The sequence below is a fragment of the Malus domestica genome, chromosome 04 (genome assembly GCF_042453785.1).
Source record: "Malus domestica chromosome 04, GDT2T_hap1".
NCBI classification, from domain to species: Eukaryota; Viridiplantae; Streptophyta; class Magnoliopsida; order Rosales; family Rosaceae; genus Malus; species Malus domestica.
Window position 1 is genome coordinate 6698452 of NC_091664.1, and position 21745 is coordinate 6720196.

The window sequence follows — 21745 nt, forward strand, 5'->3', positions numbered from 1 at the left end:
CGGAGAGAAGCAATCACTCAATCTGGCTTAAGTTTAACAGGCAGTCTGCGAGTGACTCGCTCGCCTGCCAAGAATGTACCACATGCACCGCAACCGTAACATAGACGAGCTAAGCATAGGGAAGAGCAGCCTAGATCGGCAGTCGAAAACTTTGCTTCTCAAATAGGCAAATTCAGGAATAAGTTAAAAGGCTTCTGATTGCACGATTGCATGATTTCCAACGCAACAAAGCTACTAACAAAGCACTCCGACAAGACATAACCATCCCACAGTATAAACAGGTCACCTTTCATTGATAAGATCGAGCAGACGGAACCATCCCACATACACTGGAGGATACAATGATTACTTATGTTCTGACAAACGCATCAACTCAGCCTAATCGCACGTTAGGGGCAGACAGGTACCAAAATGACACACCGACCCAACCACCAAGAACCAAGGGCATGTCTTGTTTTCACCATAACTTTGCACTCAAAGTCGTGCCTACTTGCTTCAGAGCTCCTAATTGTTCTTGATCTGTCACCATGGCTCCCAACGGTGCTGATCTTGCACCCTTACACGGGTTCCACAAGTAGTTCGAAGTCTCAAGCAGATCACCGAACAAGATCTCATAGGGTGAGGATTATTTCAGTTGTCCAGCTTTCCTCACTTGCGCTCACGACATCGACTTCCATGCTCTTTAGTGCGAGAGGATAAATCAATTCCCTAACACACATATGAGTTAGCTCTTCAGTGTAAATCAATTCCCTAACACTCATATGGGTATGCTCTCCATTGCGAGAATGTAAACTAATTGCTCTCCAGTGTGAGAGGGTAAACCAATTCCCCGAAACCCATATGGGTCAGCTCTCTAGTGCGAGAAGGTAAACTAATTACTCTCTGGTGTGAGAGGGTAAACTAATTGCTCTCCAGTGTGATAGGGTAAACTAATTCCCCGACACCTATATGGGTAAGCTCTCAAGTGTGAGAGGATAAACTAATTCTCGGACACTCATCTAGGTAAGCCAGAGGGAACACCAATTCTCGGACACCCATCTAGGTAAGCCAGAGGGAACACCAATTCCCCGACACCCATCTGGGCTACACAGCTCAAATGATCGAATACTCGATACTAGTTAAGCAACAAATGGTCAGGAGGCAGCAGCTGACGACGAACTCAACAGCTCGAAGCCCCAATAAGCCAAAACTCACGGCCGTAGTGACTCTGTGAGATCGTCAACCTTTTTCGAAGCAGCGTGCTCAACCGACAGTTTTATGCCTAAAAGTTTTGCAAGATGCTTCAAGCAAGCAAAGTTTCAAGAAAAACAAAGATGGAGTAAAACGAAAGTAGTTTATTAAATTTCTAGCAAATTGATAAACTTATATGAAGCAGACTACTCATTTGGCAGCTTGGATGACCTTGGGCTCTCCAGTAGCCATCCTGCCTTCAGCAGCCACTTCGCACTCAGCAATTTTCTAACCTGACACTTCATCTTTAACAGCTCCAATCTTAGTAGCACTATCTTCGATTACTCCATCTACGACAGCTGAGAAATCAAATTCAAGCTGTTTCTTCCTTTTTGACAAGCAGCATAAATGTGGTAGCCTAAACTATGGCCTTTGCCACACCACTTCCTTGACATATGCCGAGCAGCCCAAGTTGTGGCCCTTGCCACACCACCTCATCAGCTCATGCCGTGTCAACTCCTGACCCCTGTCAGCTGAAGTGCCGCACCACCTCGATGGCTGCCTCGCAACACCACTACCCAAGAAGAAGACAAAGAAAATTAATTTTTTTTTACCTTGGTGTGGCATGGAGAAGACAAAGAAATCAACGGAAGGCGGTTCTTTACAAGGGCCCTCTGAGCAAATATCCTCTAGCTTTCTCTCTTTCTTGTAGAGATAAATAATTGCCCTCTGAAGTTGATTTAATCCCCTACTTAAGGTAGGCTTAAATAGGTTTTGGAGGTGATTTATTTCCCTTTCCTAGAAGAATCTAATTCCAAGTCCAAGTTGGAATCTGCATCAAAGTTGGAGATCTCTACACCTACTGCCCTTTCATGTCAGCAACCCAGCATGTGTGGGGGCATTTGTGGAGCAAAAAGTAATTAAGAAAATTATGGAGGTGACACGTGGACTTTTGGGTTAAAAGGACAAAATTACCCTTGAGGCACATCGGAATTCCCACACGCATGCAACAGACAATAACTACTCAATCAAGGAAGAGTCAAAGGTAATCAAAATGGTATTTATTCAAATATCTCTCATCACTCCTCATCAAATCCTTATTCAAAAGGTAATTCCCAAAACTTCCTATTTAATTTGGGATTAATTTCCATGTTTGATGCAGGACAGAACCAAGGGTATCAAGGAGATGGGGATAGATAACTTGGGATTCGCTTAACCAGGGGCAACAGAGCTCGCTCACGTCGTTAATCGTGGATTCACTCACACAACCAAGCCAAATGCTTGATTGGGGAAGGAGAAATCACTCACTTCAATTGCACAAAGCAAAATATATTTTAATTCATTCAAGTCTCCATTCAAGGTTTTCTAGTACAATATTTTTAAGCGTTTACAAATTAATAGACTTTAAGTTTCCATGACACCTTTACAACTCCCAAAATAACTTAACAAATTCCTAAGTAATTAAAATACAAAACCTTTGTTATTCCAAAGTATATTAATGGTTTCAAATTGTTTTCTCCAAGTCTTCCTCCCACATCATTCTCATATTCTCGAAAGAAAAAAACTCGTCCTCAAGTTTCAATTGACCTATTCTTCTTTTTTTCCATTTTTTTCCTCGATCTTTTGGATGTCCAACCAAGATGTTCCACAATACCCAATTTAGCACCAAAATTTTCCAATTCCTTGAGCAAATCCAAATAGTAGAATATTCCAAGTATTTTGCTTTCCAAAACTTTCTCAAGTTCTGTGCACCGCTTAATCGTTTCATGATAGCAACAATTTCTTTTGAAATATGCTCGTCAATCTTCCAGATTTCCTTTTGATATTGATGACTTGGAAAAATGCTTTGGTCCAAGTATATTTTCCTACTATGGAAAGCAATAAAGGATTCCCAAATGTAGTCACATATATAATGGGTATCACGGTCAAATATTACCTCTTTATGATGATGCATGCACCGTTCTTTCACAGAGGAACTCATTCCTTTGTCACCATAGCAGTATTCATAAAAAATTGGAGCAAGATTGGCATTGACTCCAAGTTGCAAGCAACATTGGTGATTAACCACCATAAGCATAACCTTGTAATCTTGATCTTGCTCGCCTTAAATTAGTAGAGAACACCCATCGAAAAAGATCTCTTTGAGGTTGACATCATCATCAACGTACTCATCATAAATTGGTGGTAAATTCCAATCAATGAAACTAGTTTCTTCGACAGTGTGCTCTTCAAACAGATTGTAAATCACAGCCATGGTCTTCAACCGCAGCGAATAACCTGCTCTGATGCCACTTGATGCAGGACAAGCCAAGGGTTCTCGAGGAGACAAGGGATAGATGACCTGAGAGTCACTCAACTAGGGGCAATGGAGCTCGCTCACGTCACTAATCGTGGATTCGCTCACACGACCAAGCCAAACGCTTGATTTTAGAAGGAGAAACAACTCACTTCAATTGCACAAAGCAAAATATATTTTATAATTCATTCAAGTCTCCATTCAAGGCTTTCTAGTACAATATTTATAAGTGTTTACAAATTAATAGACTTTAAGTTTCCATGACACCCTTACAACTCTCAAAATAAATTAACAAATTCCTAAGTAATTAAAATACAAAACCTTTGTTATTCTAAAGCATATTAATGGTTTCAAATTGTTTTCTCCAAGTCTTCCTCCCGCATCAATGTTAATTGTAAGATATTATTTCACATAATATCTTGCAATTATTCTCCAATTACACCATATATGGCCGGCCACTATTCTTCAAATAGGGTCAGCCACCCTTATATAAATACTCATCTTATCCCACTAAAATGGAGAGCCATCTGCTACCAAACACATTCTTTTCAAAATTCTAACTTTGGCATTGGAGATTCTTTGGCCAAGCCCCCCATTCATCATAGGCGCGTAAGGCTTTTGGCTTTAATCGAAGGTGTTATTATTTTGTAGGTGCATTTTTATCAAGGGAAGAGATGGTGGAAATTTGCATCCACAACCGGCGTCCACCAACTCGCCATCTCCTTCAGCAAGCTACACCAAACCACCACCTGGGTTTTCTCTATCTTCCCTCTTCCCTCTGTCTTTCTCTCATCCCCTTCAAACTCTCTTACTCTTTCGTCTCACTGAGATGGTGCAGCGATGAACACCGAGCCACCACCATCGTTCGTTGTTTCGACGAGTTTCAACCACAAAATAACTCACTCCATTCTCTCCTTCAGATTTTTCACTCTTTGGACTCCATGCAAATTACACATAAACGTAATGGGGAACGCCGCCATGTTTTCCATGCAAGTTCGCAAACTTCCTACAAGGAACCACTGTGGGGAAGACTTCCCAGATTTTCAGACGACTTTCGAGCCTTTTTTCGGCCAACTCTAACCACTGCTAAGGAACCCAATGGTGCGATTACTATCGGAGACTCTGACTTTCCTAGTGCAAACAACTGCAACTTCACAAGTATCTGTGAGTGAGTCTTTTCTTTTATATAGTATATATATTATTTGAGTTTCCATATATAGATTAATAATGCATTTTCTAAGTAATGCCATAATTAAATTAACGTTATAAGAATTGTCGCGATGATGAAAATTGTGAGATTATTATGAATCCCACGGAATGCACATGTATGCATATTATTACAGGATACCTTATTTATATTTACGGTAGTGAATAGTATTATGTCTACGTAAATTATTGATTTACCCTTGTGATTTTATTTACGTTATCTGCTCATCTTTGCTACACTGGTGTTAGTACTCGTTCAAGCCAAGGCTAGTCTTTTACATGTATGTTCACATCGCACCGTACGCTCACTTCAGATCTATTGTAGATGCTAGTCCTATCCTAGATTGATATAGGCAATTACGACTCATATGTGATGCACATATCATTATTCTTCATGTTATTGTAGAACTAGAGCGTAAATTAATATTACACCTAGTCATGTTCATGTTAGAATATCTCTGCATGAACTCGTGTGTCAGCATATGTCAATGAGCAATCGATATGATATGTTTGTATCCGAGATTATTTGATTATTGGACATTAGGTGTTTATTTACGAATTATTAATGTGATGTATTGAATTCTTGAAATATTGTAGGCTACGATAAGTATTTTCATACTATAAGTAGTATGTATATTTGGAAACTATACTTGTTTTATGGCGAGGGGTTATTACGTTTTGAAAATATTTTTACAAAAACTTTATTTTTAGGCCCACTCACCCTTGTTTTTCGCCCCTCCAGGTTTTAGTAGCTGAGCTTTCATATCGACGAGGATTCTTGGCAAATCTTGGTATGGGAGGTTACCTTCGATGGTATAATTCTCAACCTACTCTACTGTACTTTACTTATACTTTGACATCACTTGTGAAATAGGTTCATTCCAGGTCGAGGTGTATCAATACCAATTGAAAATGTAAAAAATTCATAAATAGAAAATAATAACACATGGCCAAGGATCATAGACTACACAGTTGTTGAGAAAAATAAAGGATGGCAAGCCAACAACAATAATATATGAAAAGATGTAGAGACTGGGTAATTGGACTTAATCTGAAAAAAGTCTAAGAGTGAGGGAAAAATCACAAGTCAAACTCCAGCCCCCCACACATAAACAAAACACATAACACACACACACACACACACATAATACACATAACAGATAATACAGAACACACACAAAACAAGCAACACATATTGCATATATAACAATACATAGATTCAAACTCACACCAATGTTCCACTTTCATTATATCAAGACTAGGTGCAGCCAGAACTGAGCTTTTTCATACTTTATGCACTATGGTACACAAACACCTACAACAATGACATGAAGAAAGAAAGAAAGATGTTAAAATATCGACATCTTCCTCCCACATGCCATGTTACATGTTTCATACCTCATCTTTCCAACAAACAAATCACTCATAAGATTATTTTCATCAACAACTACCTTAGACCTCAGACCTCAGGCATAACTGAGATCTCTATGCCCCTATCTCCCTCTCTCTGAGAAGAGAAAAGCAACAAGAAGAAAACAACAAGAAATGATCCCCTTTCTACACCGAATCGAGCTGTGATGGCCGACACCCGGAGGAATAAGCCATAAAGTGCAATGATGTGGAATATGTGAATAAATTTAAACCTAAAAGTGCCTAAATACAAGAGTGCGCTAGTGAGCGGGAAGGAACCCATTTCACACGTGATGTCAGAGCATAACTAAAGTGCAGTAAAGTAGGATGAGAATTATACCACTGAAGGTGATCTCCAATACCAATATTTGCCAAAAATCCTAATCGATACGAAAGCTCAGCTACTAAAACCTGGAAGGGCAAAAAACAAGGGTGAGTGGGCCTAAAAAGAAAGTTTTATAAAAACCTTTTCGAAAAATAACCCCTTGCTGCACAATAAGTATAGTTTCCAAAATATACATACTACGTATAGTAAGAAACTACTTACTGTAGCCTACAATACCTTAAGAATTCATTACGGCATAATATCTCGTAAATAAGCGCATGACGACCATAATCACAAAATCTCGCATACGCAAACATATTATATCAAGTGCTCATCGACACATGCTGACACACGAGTTTAAGCGGAGGTATTCTGACATGAACAGGACTGGGTGTAACAATGATATACGCTCAAGTACTACAATCACGTGAAGACTAGTGCTATACGTAGCGTATACGAGTCGGATTTGCCTACGGCAACCTGTACAAGTCATTATACCTACAGTCAGTAGAAGTCCCCGAAGTAGTAAGTATTTTTCCCTAGAATATATTGAAACCATCTATCAGAGTGGCGTAGCGGAAGCGTGGTGGGCCCATAACCCACATGTCCGAGGAACGAAGCCTAGCTCTAATACCAAACTGACACACCCCAACCTAGAATGTCCACCTGGACACCGAATCGAGCTATTCTGGCCGACACTCGGAAGGTGACGAAGCCATAAAGTGTGGTGATGTGGAAAATGTGAGTAAATTTAAACCTAAAAGTGCCTAAATACAAGAGTGCGCTGGTGAGCGGGAATGAATCCATTTCACACGTGATGTCAGAGCATAAGTAATGTACAGTAAAGTAGGATGAGAATTATATCATTGAAGGTGATCTCCAATACCAATATTTGCCAAGAATCCTCATTAATACGAAAGCTCAGCTGCTAAAACCTGAAGGGGCGAAACAATGGTGATTGGGCCTAAAAATAAAGTCTTGTAAAAGCATTTTCGAAAACATAATAACCCCTCACTGTAAAACAAGTGAAGTTTCCAAAATATACATACTACGTATAGTAAGAAAATACTTACTGTAGCCTGCAATACCTCAAGAATTCATTACGGCATAATATCTCGTAAATAAGCGCATGACGACCATAATCACAAAATCTTGCATAAGAAAACATATTATATCGAGTGCTCATCAACACATGCTGACACATGAGTTCATACAGAGGTATTCTGACATGAACATGACTAGGTGTAATAATGATATATGCTCTAGTACTACAATCACGTGAAGACTGATGCTATGCGCAGCACAAACGAGTTGAAGTCACCTATGGCAACCTGTATGAGTCGTTATACCTACGATCAGTAGAAGTCCTCGAAGTAGTAAGTAGTTTTCCCTAGAATCATCTGAAACCATCTATCAGAGTGACGCAATAGAAGCATGGTGGGCTCATAACCCACAGGTCCTAGGATCGAAACCTGGCTCTGATACCAAATTGACACAACCCAACCCAGAATGTCCACCTGGACATCAAATTGAGCTGTGCTGGCCGACACCCGGAGGGTGACGAAGCCATAAAGTGTAGTGATATGGAAAATGTGAATAAATTTAAACCTAAAAGTGCCTAAATACATGATTGCGCTGGTGAGCGGGAATGAATCCATTTCACATGTGATGTCAGAACATAAGTAAAGTACAGTAAAATAGGATGATAATTATACCATTGAAGGTGATCTCTAATACCAATATTTGCTAAGAATCCTCATAGATACGAAAACTCAGCTACTAAAACCTGGAGGGGTGAAAAACAAGGGTGAGTGGGCCTAAAAATAAAGTTTTGTAAAAGCCTTTTCGAAAACATAATAACCTCTTGCTATAAAACAAGTATAGTTTCCAAAATATACATACTACGTATAGTAAGAAAATACTTACTATAGCCTGCAATACCTTAAGAATTCATTATGGCATAATATCTCGTAAATAAGCACATGACAACCATAATCACAAAATCTCGCATAAACAAACATATTATATTGAGTGCTCATCGACACATGCTGATGCACAAGTTCATGCAGAGATATTCTGACATGAACAGGACTGGGTGTAACAATGATATACGCTCTAGTACTACAATCACATGAAGACGAGCGTTATGCGCAGTGCATAAGAGCTGGAGTTACCTATGGCAACTATACAAGTCGTTATACCTACGGCCAGTAGAAGTCCCCAAAGTAGTAAGTATTTTTCCCTAGATTCATCTAAAACCATCTATCAGAGTGGCGCAGTAGAAGCATGGTGGGCCCATAACCCACAGCTCCCAGGATCGAAACCTGGCTCTGATACCAAACTGACACACCCTGACCTAGAATGTCCACCTGGACATCAAATTGAGTTGTGCTGGCGGTGACGAAGCCATCAAGTATGGTCACATGGAAAATGTGAATAAATTTAAACCTAAAAGTGCCTAAATTCAAGAGTGCGCTGGTGAACGGGAATAAACCCATTTCACACGTGATGTCATAGCATAAGTAAAGTACAGTAAACTAAGATGAGAATTATACCATTGAAGGTGATCTCCAATACCAATATTTGCCAAGAATCCTCGTTGATACGAAAGCTCAGCTACTAAAACTTGGAGGGGCGAAACAAGGGTGAGTGGGCCTAAAAATAAAGTTTTGTAAAAGCCTTTTTGAAAACATAATAACCCCTCGCTATAAAACAAGTATAGTTTCCAAAATATACATACTACGTATAGTAAGAAAATACTTACTGTAGCCTGCAATACCTCAAGAATTCATTACGGCATAATATATCGTAAATAAGTGCATGACGACCATAATCACAAAATCTCGCATCAACAAACGTATTATATCGAGTGCTCATCGACACATGCTAACACACGAGTTCATGCAGAGGTATTCTGACATGAACATGACTGGTGTAATAATGATATATGCTCTAGTACTACAATCATGTGAAGACTGGCACTATGCGCAACGCATACGAGTCAGAGTTGCCTATGGCAACTTGTACAAGTCGTTATACATACGGTCAGTAAAAGTCCCCGAAGTAGTAAGTATTTTTTGCTAGAATCATTTGAAACCATCTATTAGAGTGGTGCAGCGCAATCATGGTGGGCCCATCACCCACAGGTCCCAGTATCGAAACCTAGCTCTGATACCAAACTAACACACCTCGACCTATAATGTCTACCTGGACAACGAATCGAGATGTGCTGGCCGACACTCGAAGGGGGAAGAAGCCATAAAGTGTGGTCATGTGGAAAATGTGAATAAATTTAAACCTAAAAGTGCCTAAATACAAGAGTGCACTGGTGAACAGGAATGAACCCATTTCACATGTGATGTCATAGCATAAGTAAAGTACAGTAAAGTAGGATGATAATTATATTATTGATTTTTGCCAAGAATCCTCGTCGATACAAAAACTCAACTACTAAAACTTGGAAGGGTGAAAAACAAGGGTGAGTGGGCCTAAAAATAAAATTTTGTAAATACCTTTTCAAAAACATAATAACCCCTCGCTGTAAAACAAGTATAGTTTCTAAAATATACATACTACATATAGTAAGAAAATACTTACTGTAGCCTGCAATACCTCAAGAATTCATCACGGCACAATATCTCGTAAATAAGCGCATGACGACCATAATCACAAAATTTTGCATAAGCAAACATATTATATTGAGTGCTCATCGACACATGCTGAGACACGGGTTCATGCAGAGGTATTCTGACATGAACATGATTGGGTGTAACAATGATATACGCTCTAATACTATAATCACGTGAAGACCGGTGCTATGCGCAGTACATACGAGTCGAAGTTGCCTATGGCAACCTGTACAATAGGACTAGCACCTACAATGGACCCAAAGTGAGCGTACAATGCGATGTGCGCATACACATGAAAGACTGGCCCGGACCTATGCAAGTACCAACACCGGTGCAGCAAACGATGAGCAAATAACATCAATTTAGTCATGCCATAGTAATTCGATAATTCTAGTCAATATAATAGTAATAAATATGATATTACTCATGGTTGTAATTAAAACTCCATATCAGTATGCATACATGTGCATCCCGTAGGATTTATGATATTTTCGTAACTTTCTGTTATTTTGCAAATTCTTATAAGCATTAGTCTAATCTAGGCATGCATAGGAAATTCTTTTTCAAATGTATAAATGGAAACTAAATAAATATATATAATATGTAGAAGCAAAGACCCACTCACAGATCATGTCGTTGAGTCGAACCCATTCGAACTAGAATAGCCGAAGTCACCGATAATAATCGCACATAAGCATAATATTAGGACCCATTAGTAAAACTCCACTAAAATGATTAAATTTGGGAAAACGGAGTGCAAATTTGAAATCAGGGTGTCGAAATACGCTAAGGAGGGTCCCTGACATATTTTACAAAAAGTCAAAGGTTAACCCTAAAAGTCAATTGAGACACCCCAGTGGTTAACTACGTTAAAACTTCGGGATTTCACTAAATGGATGTGAAAAACGGACTCAGGACGTCAAAATTAATCTATGAGGGTTTCCGAGACATTTCCGAAAAGCCAACATAAGAAATATCCCAAGAATATTCCAGAGAATATCCCAAGAATATTTCAAAGAATATTCTTAGATTATTCTGAGCCCAATTAGGTAAATGGGCCAATTGGACCTTGGGTTAAAGGGTCATGGGGCAATGGCCTAAAATTCAGGGCCCCCTTTTCCTTTTTTTTTTTTTTTTTCCATCTTCTTCTCCTGCTGGTTGCCACTGCAACCGCCAGATTCCACTCAGTTCCGACCACACCAAAACTTAACTAAACCTAGCCTTCCAATATATCAAAACAAAGCTCAGAGAACAAGGAATCGAAATATACCTTTGACTTCCTCTACCATGGTCGGAGGTGGTCGAAAAACAGCTTGAAGTCGTTGAGCTCTTGCTGGAAAATCTGGAAAAGTACACCTGAGGTGTTTTGTCGTCGAAACTTGAGATATCACCGAATTCCGTTGGTGTTCATATGCAGCCAGCACAAAGGAAGAAAGAGAGATGGGAGTTTGTGATGAGGGAGAAGGGACAATGTAGTGATGATGATGATGGCTGGTGGTGGAAGAGTTCGCCAGAGTGGCGACCGAGATGGTGCCTCAGGTCTCGACGTACTTGTTTTGCAGAGGGAGGAGAGAGTTAGAGAAAGACGTAGAAATGAAAGGTGGAGAGGCATGAGAGCCTGAGGGAGAGAGAGTTTGCCAGGTGTCAAGAGAAGGGTGGAGAATTTATGTGAGTGTGGACCCCATGGGCCAGAAAATTTATAAAATATTTAAAATATCCACTCAAAAATATTAAAATAATAAATTATCCAAAAATTCAAATTTTATAAAACACCCTCAAATTTCGTAATTCTACAAAATCTTTATCGCAGCTTCAAATTTGATTATGCTTGCGTCTACGCGTTCGTACCGTCGAGTACTTCGAGAATACGATAAAAGAATATTTCGTAGGTCGCAATATACGCTGGTCAACGAAAGTCAAAGCCCTCGTCTCTAGGGACATTTTCGTCAAATCATTCATTTAAAATTTATAAAATCGTAAAATTAGGGACGGGCTGTCACAGTCAGTTGGCATAACTGTCGAGTTTTACTTATTTTCCATGCAGGTTCAGATTTCTCATACTTTTAGAGAGGGTAACCACGTTGCTAATTGTTTGGCCAATTATGGTTTTGATCACCCCGGTGTCCATTGGTGGGATTCATGACCTCCTTATGCTGCAGCTGCTTATTCTCACAACCTTTCTAAGCTCCCTTGTTATAGGTTTTGCTAATAGAGGTTTTGACTTGTTGTTATGAATTCTTTAATGGTCCAAGTTTGGCCTCATGTTCCCCTTGACATATTGTATTTTTCTTGTTTATCAATAAATCCTCCTCAAAGTCACTTCCTATGATAACAATTTTGGAGTGGAATGGACTTTGGGCCAAATTTGAAATAAAATAAAATAAAATTTAGTTTGCAAATTTAGTCTACCTAGCATTACTTTTCTTTATTATTTATGCAATTAAAATGTAATGAGTAAGATTTTGAATTGTAAGCAAGCTATGATTGTCTACCATTTAAGTAGATTAAAAGCAGAAATAATTAGTGGTTAATTATATAAGAAAAACCGTAGACATTAGACAATGTTCACTATTCAATGAAAAATTACAAATACTATTTGACAGCCAAACATATCATTCAATTCAGTAAATGTTGGTCATTTGAATTCGTAACGGTCTACTACATGACAGGTATTTTAAGGTTGAATTCTGCTGCCATTTAGCTCTTGCTTGCTCTCTTAACTCTTGGGTTCTCCTTCCTCCGTAAACGTGCTTAAACTAGCAGGACATGGCTCAAGGCTGTTGTGGCGGTGGTAACAATAACAACGGAGGTAGTAATGGTGGTGGTGGAAATGGTAGTGGGAATGGTGGGAGTGGTGGTTGCAATGGTGGAAATGGTGGTGGCAACAACAACAACAAAACCGAGGAGTTACAACCACACCCACTGAAAGAGCAATTACCAGGCGTCCAGTATTGTGTTAACAGCCCGCCACCATGGCGTATGCATTCCCCCTTACCCTTTTTCTCAAATATAAATTACTAAATGTTTCATGTTCATTTTTGGGATTCCGTTATACTCCATGTTTACCATTACTAAACAACATATAATATATCTTCCGTCGTTGTGCAGCTGAAGCAATCATGCTGGGTTTCCAGCACTACCTATTGACTCTTGGGATTACTGTCCTAATTCCAAGTATGCTTGTCCCCAAAATGGGTGGAGGAAATGTAAGGATTTAATACTTGCTTGCCAACTTTTATGACTCTCTTTTATTTTTTGTGCTTGCATTCTTTTGATTAACTTCACTCCCCTTTTGTCACAGATTGAGAAGGCTAGGGTGATACAAACCATGCTCTTTGTTTCGGGGTTCAACACGCTCTTCCAGTCTCTATTTGGAACCCGACTTCCTACTGTGGTAACGGCTTCATATACATATGTAATCCCCACAACATCCATACTCCTAGCCAGTAGATACAAGGATTATTCAGATCCTCATGAGGTCAGGCTTAATTGGTTGAAGAATAATTTCTACTACCTAGGGATTTCACTTTTTTTTCTTTTTTTTTTTCTGTACGAATCTAATTTTTTTTTTATTTGGCCTTATGAATGAATCTTTCAGAAGTTTTTGGACACTATGAGAGGTATACAAGGTGCCTTAATCATTACCGCCAGTTTCCAGATGATCATCGGCTTCCTAGGCTTGTGGAGAAATGCAATAAGGTGAAGTTATTTTGAACTGAAGGTCTGGTTTCTTGGATGGCAAGAAATCGTTTAAAATTCTCAGATTATTAGTACTAGTGATAGTTGATACTTTGTGAGTTGTGGCCAAGACTTCTTATTTTACTTGATTCAGGTGCCTTAGCCCTCTTTCTGTTGTCCCATACATAACTTTTACTGGACTAGGAGTTTATCGTCTCGGTTTCCCTACGGTAAAGAGTTCTTGATCGATCCCTCATTCTTTTCTCATACTTTTGCTTCCCCACTTCCTTGCTCCCAATCCACTTAAAACTACATTCAAGTATGGAAATTCATGAAGTAAACATTGATTCATGAATAGCTTCATCATCCTAATCTGGTGTTTTGTATTATGACAATTGTGTTTCGGTTACTCTTCACCATTAAATTTGATAGGCAGTGCATTCACTATCCACCTCTCGTTTCCTTTTCTTCTAGTTGGCCAGATGTGTTGAACTCGGGGTTCCAGAGTTGATCGTCATGGTTTTCATTGCACAGGTAAATATTGATCAATTATAATTAGTTATTACCTCTGTCTACCCCAGATAACGAACAGTGTATGATATCGAATGAGAGTTGTTTCCGTTAGTTTTCTCATGGAAATAGGTAATGTTATATATGATTAAATGTTTTGCAGTATCTTCCTCATATTTTAAATACCAAGAAGAAAATATGCGACAGATTTGCAGTGTTGTTCTCCATCCCAATTGTATGGTTGTTTGCACAACTTCTAACCTCAAGTGGTGCATATAATAACAAACCTACAACAACTCAACTGAGTTGCCGCACTGATCGTTCTGGCCTTGTTGGTGCAGCTCCCTGGTCAGTCTCGATATGCAAATCTGTAATTCTGTATTAATTCCTGTTGACTCTCAAGTACATTGACAACAGTGAACTTCTTGTCCTTTTTCTGTGTAAATATGCAGGATATACATTCCATATCCATTTCAATGGGGAAGCCCTACTTTTAATGTAGGAGAAGCTCTTGCAATGATTGCTGCTTCTTTCGTTTCAACCTTTGAGGTCCATTCCTTTTCCCTAAAGTCATTTAGAAATGCGTGTAGTGCAGTAATAATTCAAACTAGATTCATGTTAAAACTTCTACACTCGTACTGTTGCATTAACTTCATTTCACAATTAGCACCGGGTTTGCTTAGAGAACATGTCAATACAAATTATATTTATATTGATAGTGTACCTGCAATGTTTACAGTCGACTGGTACATTTTTCACTACAGCAAGATACGGGAGTGCCACACCTGTACCACCTTCTGTTGTTAGCCGTGGAGTTGGCTGGTTGGTAAGACATCGTTGCCTGTTGCCTTTTTACTTCAGAATTGTAAATTTTTCATTATAGGTGCTTTTGCTGCTTTGTTCAGTATCCGACTTTGATATGTTTTTCTGGCTTTCAGGGTATAGGAGTTCTATTTGACGGGATGTTTGGTTCCCTAACTGGTTCTGCAGCATCAGTGTAATGAACTCACACTAATCTCTGTTTGCCAAAAAAAATGTCTTGTTTCAGACGCTTTCTTCTTATTACATCCTTCTGATTTCGGTGTAGTGAGAATGCTGGCCTATTAGCATTGACAAAAGTTGGAAGCCGTAGAGTCATCCAAATTTCAGCTGGCTTCATGATTTTCTTCTCAGTATTTGGTATGCAGACGATTTTACTTACAACCTAGTTTCGTGTTGATTATTGTACTTGAAATGTGTTAAACAAGTATCTCATGTTGCCAAGATGGTGTTCTTAACCAGGAAAATTTGGAGCCCTATTTGCTTCTATTCCAACACCAATCATAGCAGCTATTTACTGCGTCTTATATGGCTATGTCTGTATGTATCTCTGTTTCCTCAGACATCTGCTCCTTATATTGACATTTGCAATATGATGATTTCACAGAACATGCATTATGATGATTTTGAATCCACGTCCTTAGTAAAGATTAAAATATCGCTCGAATAAAAGATAACTAAGTGCGATAGTTGCTGGACAAACTGCAACAAAAACAGAAGATGCTAGCAATGCCTCATATTTAACAGTCGCCTACAATGTCCTTTTGCAGCTGCTGCAGGGCTTGGCTTTCTTCAGTTTTGTAACCTGAACAGTTTTAGAACAAAATTTATACTGGGGTTCTCTTTCTTCTTGGGGATTTCTATCCCACAATACTTCAGAGAATATTATCACAAAGGCGCCGAAAGCAGTTCTGGATGGGTGAGAATATTTTTCGACTAGTCTATTAATGTTTGTGTCTTGCTTCCATTAGAATGTTACTGTTGGCCTTATCAAATCTTGTTCAATTACTTTCAGTTCGACGATTTAGTTACTGTGATCTTCATGTCTCACACGACGGTAGCTGCAATTGTAGCAATGGTCTTGGATTGTTCACTGGCCCGGGAAGACAATGCATCTCGAAAAGACAGTGGTTTGTACTGGTGGGAGAAGTTTAGCTTGTATGGTTCAGATATTAGGAATGACGAGTTCTATGCATTACCATGCAGATTGAACAAGTTTTTCCCGGCCCTTTGAATTCATGTATAAAATTTGTCCGAGTGCTGTGCTATGTGGTTAAGTGGTTGAAATTTGTAATTCACAACTGTCTTGACAAAAAAGAAAAAGAGAAACTCCTACCGGTGAACCTTAACTTGTTATTTCTTCAGCCAGTAACAGAGTTTGATGAAAATCTTTCCTGTACTAATCTGAGCAATGCATAAACATACACAGGCAGACATGCAAAGAGAAGGATGCGTAATTGTTTGGACCCAATTTTACACCATCGGCCCAAGTAATCGAGGCCGTTGAATGAGCATGGTTCTTAACCATCGGATGAGAAAGTTAAGATAATTTGCTATTGTTAAGAGATAATATTATGGTTTTTAATCATAATAATTATCATTCAATAAATTATCTCGATTTTCTTGTACAAAATAAATGGGATAAAAGTCATAGCCCCAACGAAGAGACAGGCGAAACAGTCCGATTTAATTTGGATTTGTTAGCAGTGTACCATGTGGATTAGAGCAACTCGGCTTGGATTCTTATCACGTGGCATATCATGGGATTTGCAAGGCTTGGATAATGGTGAGATAGGAGACCTAAATAGGCTGGGTTATTTGTGGATGTTGTCAGATGAATTGAATTGATGATGGACTTGGCCTGCATGCCGTGTGAAAGGCTACCAGCTATATATAATTGGTGGCTGTTTAGATGAACGTTATTTGTTCAATTCCAAGCATGCAGGTTATCTTGGGATTCGATGTGATAAGACTAAACACAAGGATCAAATTTGGTTGCATTTTTTACTAAGTTCAGAGTCTTGGGAGTAGTAAGGCTTATCCGAGGCTCAAGTCAGTGGAAGAGTTTTAATGGCTTAGGAGTCTTTATCAGCTTATCAACCAGTGCATACTCGTCCCTATAAATACAAGACACCGTGCAACATTTTAGGCTCTCTCCAATTCAACACACAAATTGCCCTGCTCAAACCTTCGCTCTACGCGAAACCTCTCAACGACCTTGAGATTTTTATTTTCATTTTCGCCAACACATCTTCAGTTTGGATAAACAACATTGTGAAGGCAACCGGCGAACATCTTCAGTTTGGATAAACAACATTGTTGTCGTAGAATCAGCCGACCGCGAAGCACCTTCAGTTTGGATAAACAGCACTGCGACGAGGCTGACTGGTTATCTATCCAAGTCTCGGTCGAGAAGGATTTTCAAATCCTTATTGGCAGAGGTCATCTCATCAGTCTTCTTGGTGAAGTGAGGTGTTACCAGGTTACTACATTCAGCACCCTGTGAGCTGAATTTGATATTGAACTTCGCAGAACTAGCAGCCTTGTCTTTAGGCTCTAGAACCAGAAGGCTGAGACGTGTTCCTACCTCGGCCGCAGTCGCGAGATTCAGAAGTTAGCAGCCCTCCCAACGCAACATCAACAAATTTTACTCACCGGCCAAGCTCAGCCGTCTAGTTGGCATGCCCTGCACACAACCGAATGACGTAGTTAGCTCATTAGTTACTCGGTCTGCGCGTCACGTAGACTTGGTGGTTTTTAGAGTCAACAGTAATTCCAAGAACCTTGTGACAACAGGTTGATATTGTCAAGAGAGTCCTGAGAATCATACGAGCAGAGATGATGAAAAGATGTGTCTGACACCTACGATGTTGTGATTCACACACACCTTTTTTGGTCACTGTGTTTATGCTAGAATCTATTGAGTGATTTTCCATCCCCTTGTTTAAAAAAAATACACAACGCGAACAAAGGCTATGATGACAACATTGACAAGTCTCAAGAAATAGTAAAAGCCCAGAACCAGGTTCTTATAATCGTATAGGAAAGAATATTATGAGTTTTTTATGAGTAACAATTTCATTACATGAATGAAAAATAAAAAAGCAGTATAGCTTGGCGATGCAGTATACCTTGTTGATGCATTGGATGCTTGTAACCTGATAAGCTCCAATACTGTTTTGCCTTGAAAAGTGTAGAGCATGTAGCGCTAGAAAAATGTTGCAATAGCACCGGCCTGGGGTACTCACATAAACCTGTGTCGGAATTCCGTGTCTGCCGTTCAGTTGTTGGCATTGAGTTAGAACTTGAAGTAGTGCAACCTTATTATCCGTTTGTGCATGAGTTCCTGCTCCAAGAGTTTGTAAAATTTGTCTCACTGACCAAATACAGCTTCCCATCATCCAGTCCGCATCAAGAATTTTATCTGCATCTTCTGTTACGATTATACCGGAACCACACGGTAAAAATTCTAGTTGCTCACTTGCTCCCCTGCTGCTCTGATAAGCTCTCCAATGGTAGTCGGGACCCATAAGATGGTTCCAGGGTCCTCTTACGTCTTCTTTCCCATGGGTGGATAAAGTGTACCGTGCTCGTGTAGGGGTAAATATTATAATTTGTAAAATAGGTGGGGGGTATATGTGCTATTTAAACATTTCTTTAAATGAGCAATGATTATTATGTTTTGAAAAAAGAAGCACTTTTTTTAGAAACATGGTAGATTCTCCTTTTGCTTTTCTGTACTATTCTACTGTCAATTGACAACAGTTAAAAAAAAAAAGTTTTTTTGTTTTACCAAACACCTTTGATGTTCTGGATTTTTGGATAAGCTGTTTTTTTTAGTATCACAATCCCAAACCAACCTTAAGGCCCATCTGGAAAATAGGCAACTCGATCCCCTTAAATGAATAGTAACTACCTGTAGGCCATGCCACTCCAGGGCAACGGTAACTAAGTGGGCTGCCACATGGGCCCTACCTCTTGAAACATTGTCGGAGACACACCCCACGTGCGCGTAAACAACGCAAAATACTTTTATAACTTAGCTAACTTCAGCCTTGCATCACATCCACTCAAGTGTTCGGGCCATAAACTTTCACCTGACTTCTTCCTCGGGTTTGCCTTGAGCCCAATTGCCCGACTGAGCTGGAGTGTTTTGGGGTTGGGGGTGGGCAATGGATTTCATTGCCCAGCAATAGGGCAATTGCCTACGGTGGAGTTGCTCTTCGCAAACAATGTTTCAACTTTCAAGTGACAAAACATGAGATAAATCGGTTACTAGAAAAGATGATTAATCACTAATCTGAATCCATCATTTGGCTCGACAATAGAGCAGTAAGAATACTAGACCGTAGTATTAATCCGGCGAGGAAATGGGAGGAATGGTCCCTTAACTATCCTAGAATTGTAGCTTTAGTCCCTAAACTAAAAAATTATTATATTTGGTCCTTGAACTTGATAAGATGTGGAGCGTTAGTCCTTCATTACCAATTCCGTTAAGTTTTAGTTAAAAGTGTTTACGTGTTAGTTTCACCTATATATAATAGAAAAGATGAAAATTACAACAAAAATTGCAAGCCTACCTCATCCACCAACACTCGCAGCCCACCCCTTCAACTTCAATCTTTGATACACTTCCCGCCAACCTCCCACTTCCAACCCCCAATCGTTAATCCCCACTCCCTAGCCAACCCCAACCTGTAGCCCACGAAGTACATCCTTCACCAAACCCCGAACCCGCATCCCACAAAATTCTTGAATCTTACCTGTCGAGACAGCGTTGATGTATGTCATTGTGAATTCGTTTACAAAGGGAGACGTGTTCGAAATTTGGATAAGAAACTTTCATTTGTTTTGGTTGTTTGGAGAGTGCTACAATGCTTTGGCTGGGGTTTGGAGGAGGCGAGGCAGAAGGGAAGACGGGAGAGAGAGAAAGTTAAGTTTTATATTTTTAGTATTTTTATTTCTTTTCTTTCTCTATGTTTGTATTTATTTTTATTTTGAATTTTAAAGCCACGTGGCATATAGTTAACTAAAATATGAAGCCCACAAAGATCACGTCATCAAACTAACGGAAAATCTCACGGTGTTAGTATGGAGGGATCAATGATCTACATTTTATTAAATTCAAGAACCAAATCTAATGAATTTTAAGTTTAAGGACCAAAACTACATTTCGATCATAATTCAGGACCATTCCTCCAATTTCCTCTAATCCGGCTATAACTCTATTTAGATCCAAAATTGGACTATTTTGTCCAAATTTCCCGTGTAAGATCCCTCATAAACCCTTGAAACGCCCCGAACCCCAATTCCAAGAAAATGGAGAAAACCTTCACACTCCTTCATACAATTGTCACTGCAACTGTCTTCTCTGCTGTTTCCGGATGGTACGGATTCATGTTCGGAAGAGAATCTGCTCGCAAAGAACTCGGAAGTTTGATCGAAGACCTTCGCCGCCAGAATCCCAACTCCGATCCGCCACATTCACCTCCGCCTCCACATGCTTGAAGTTGAATTGATTTGGGGTAATTCTACTCTCCCACTCTCCAAATTTATCTTGTATTCAATTTTTTAATTGGGATAAGTTAACTGTTGTTTTTTTGTTTGCAAGTAATTGTGGGTTACTGATTCTGCAGAATGCCATGAATTTGTGTTTCCGTTTCGTGTCTAAAGATTGTAATTGATTTTGGAGTGAGGAAGGTACTGGAATTCAAAATTTAACAGTTGCATAATATCTTCATCAAAAAAGAAGAAGAAGCTAATATATGATATGAAAAATCCTCTGACCAGCAGGCTATGATTCACTGTTTTTCCTTGAACTATGGCGTACTTATTACGTACCTAACGTTGTGGTGACTGAACCGAAAAAAAAGATAGGATGCTTGTGATATTCCTGTCAAAGTACATTTTCCAACAGTTTTGTTTATAGTAATGCTGATAAAATGCCAAGAACAAAGCACTGGAGTATGATTGCAATAGGGTTACTCATCAATATGCTTCATCGTTAAAGGTTTCTGATGGTATCTTGGAGGATGAACATGAATCGGAACCATATGTTCTTATTTCAGTATTGGAAGTTATTAAGGGAATGATGTATCTGTTCTGTGCCTTTTCTTTGACAACCACATCTTGCTTTAATAGTCTTCTTACTCCTTATTAGAATTGTGTTGAAACCTAAACGTTCTTTGTCATATGTGTTAATTGGTCTTTTATGGTTCTTATATTGTTTTCTCAGTGTTCATCTATATAATAAATATGGTTGAATACTTGAATAGCTGTGATGTTTGTCCGAAACACAAGTTTAATTATTGAATAATGTATCAATTATAGAACTTAATTTAGGTTGTGACATGTTCAGGTGCTTGGATCAAGGTTGATGGCATCAAGTGGGCAGTGAGAAAAACCACCTTCATCCATATAGCTTGGGACTGAGAAAAGAAATGTCTTCAGGGCTTTCACAAAACGCTCTTCTGTGGGGGGCATATTTGACCATGTTCTGAAGTCTTCTAACATTATCCTTGATGGTGGAATGTGCCGTCTTGTAGAGTTCAAATAACATTCGATCCTTTTGTATGTTGTGAGATAGTTGTTGAAGTATGAATGAATTTGGATTGTTCTGTTTTCGAAGCCGTTTGTTTTACCTTTATCATTAATGAAACTTGTTTTTCTTGTCAAAAGCAAGAAATTGTTACGGTTCATGCT

General features: G+C 39.2%; 2 protein-coding genes across 3 annotated transcripts; both read left to right on the forward strand.

The window, feature by feature from the left end:
• Positions 1–12802: 12802 nt before the first annotated feature.
• On the forward strand, positions 12803–16277 carry LOC103400384 (putative nucleobase-ascorbate transporter 10). Its single transcript, NM_001328715.1, is given in 14 exon segments — positions 12803–13013; positions 13145–13242; positions 13338–13514; positions 13635–13735; positions 13869–13944; positions 14189–14248; positions 14388–14572; positions 14677–14773; positions 14964–15050; positions 15163–15221; positions 15312–15403; positions 15506–15583; positions 15814–15962; positions 16059–16277. Coding segments are annotated over 14 exon segments (1689 nt in total).
• Positions 16278–20254: 3977 nt separating this feature from the next.
• On the forward strand, positions 20255–21720 carry LOC114824345 (uncharacterized). 2 transcript variants are annotated; one of them, XR_011579925.1, is made up of 4 exons: positions 20255–20288; positions 20326–20568; positions 20680–20743; positions 21402–21720. XR_011579925.1 is itself a non-coding variant. In XM_029100974.2 (3 exons), the coding sequence occupies exon 2, from the start codon at positions 20363–20365 to the stop codon at positions 20549–20551; it is 189 nt and encodes a 62-aa protein (XP_028956807.1). In that variant the 5' UTR covers positions 20266–20288; positions 20326–20362; the 3' UTR covers positions 20552–20568; positions 21402–21720. The 2 variants fall into 2 exon arrangements, 1 of the variants encoding a protein (XP_028956807.1); XM_029100974.2 differs by lacking the exon at positions 20680–20743 and having other exon boundaries at positions 20266–20288.
• The last annotated feature ends 25 nt before the right edge of the window (positions 21721–21745 follow it).

Bases quoted from the DNA above. Each gene is read 5' to 3' on its own strand.
- LOC114824345 (XM_029100974.2), top strand. From the start codon at position 20,363: ATGGAGAAAACCTTCACACTCCTTCATACAATTGTCACTGCAACTGTC.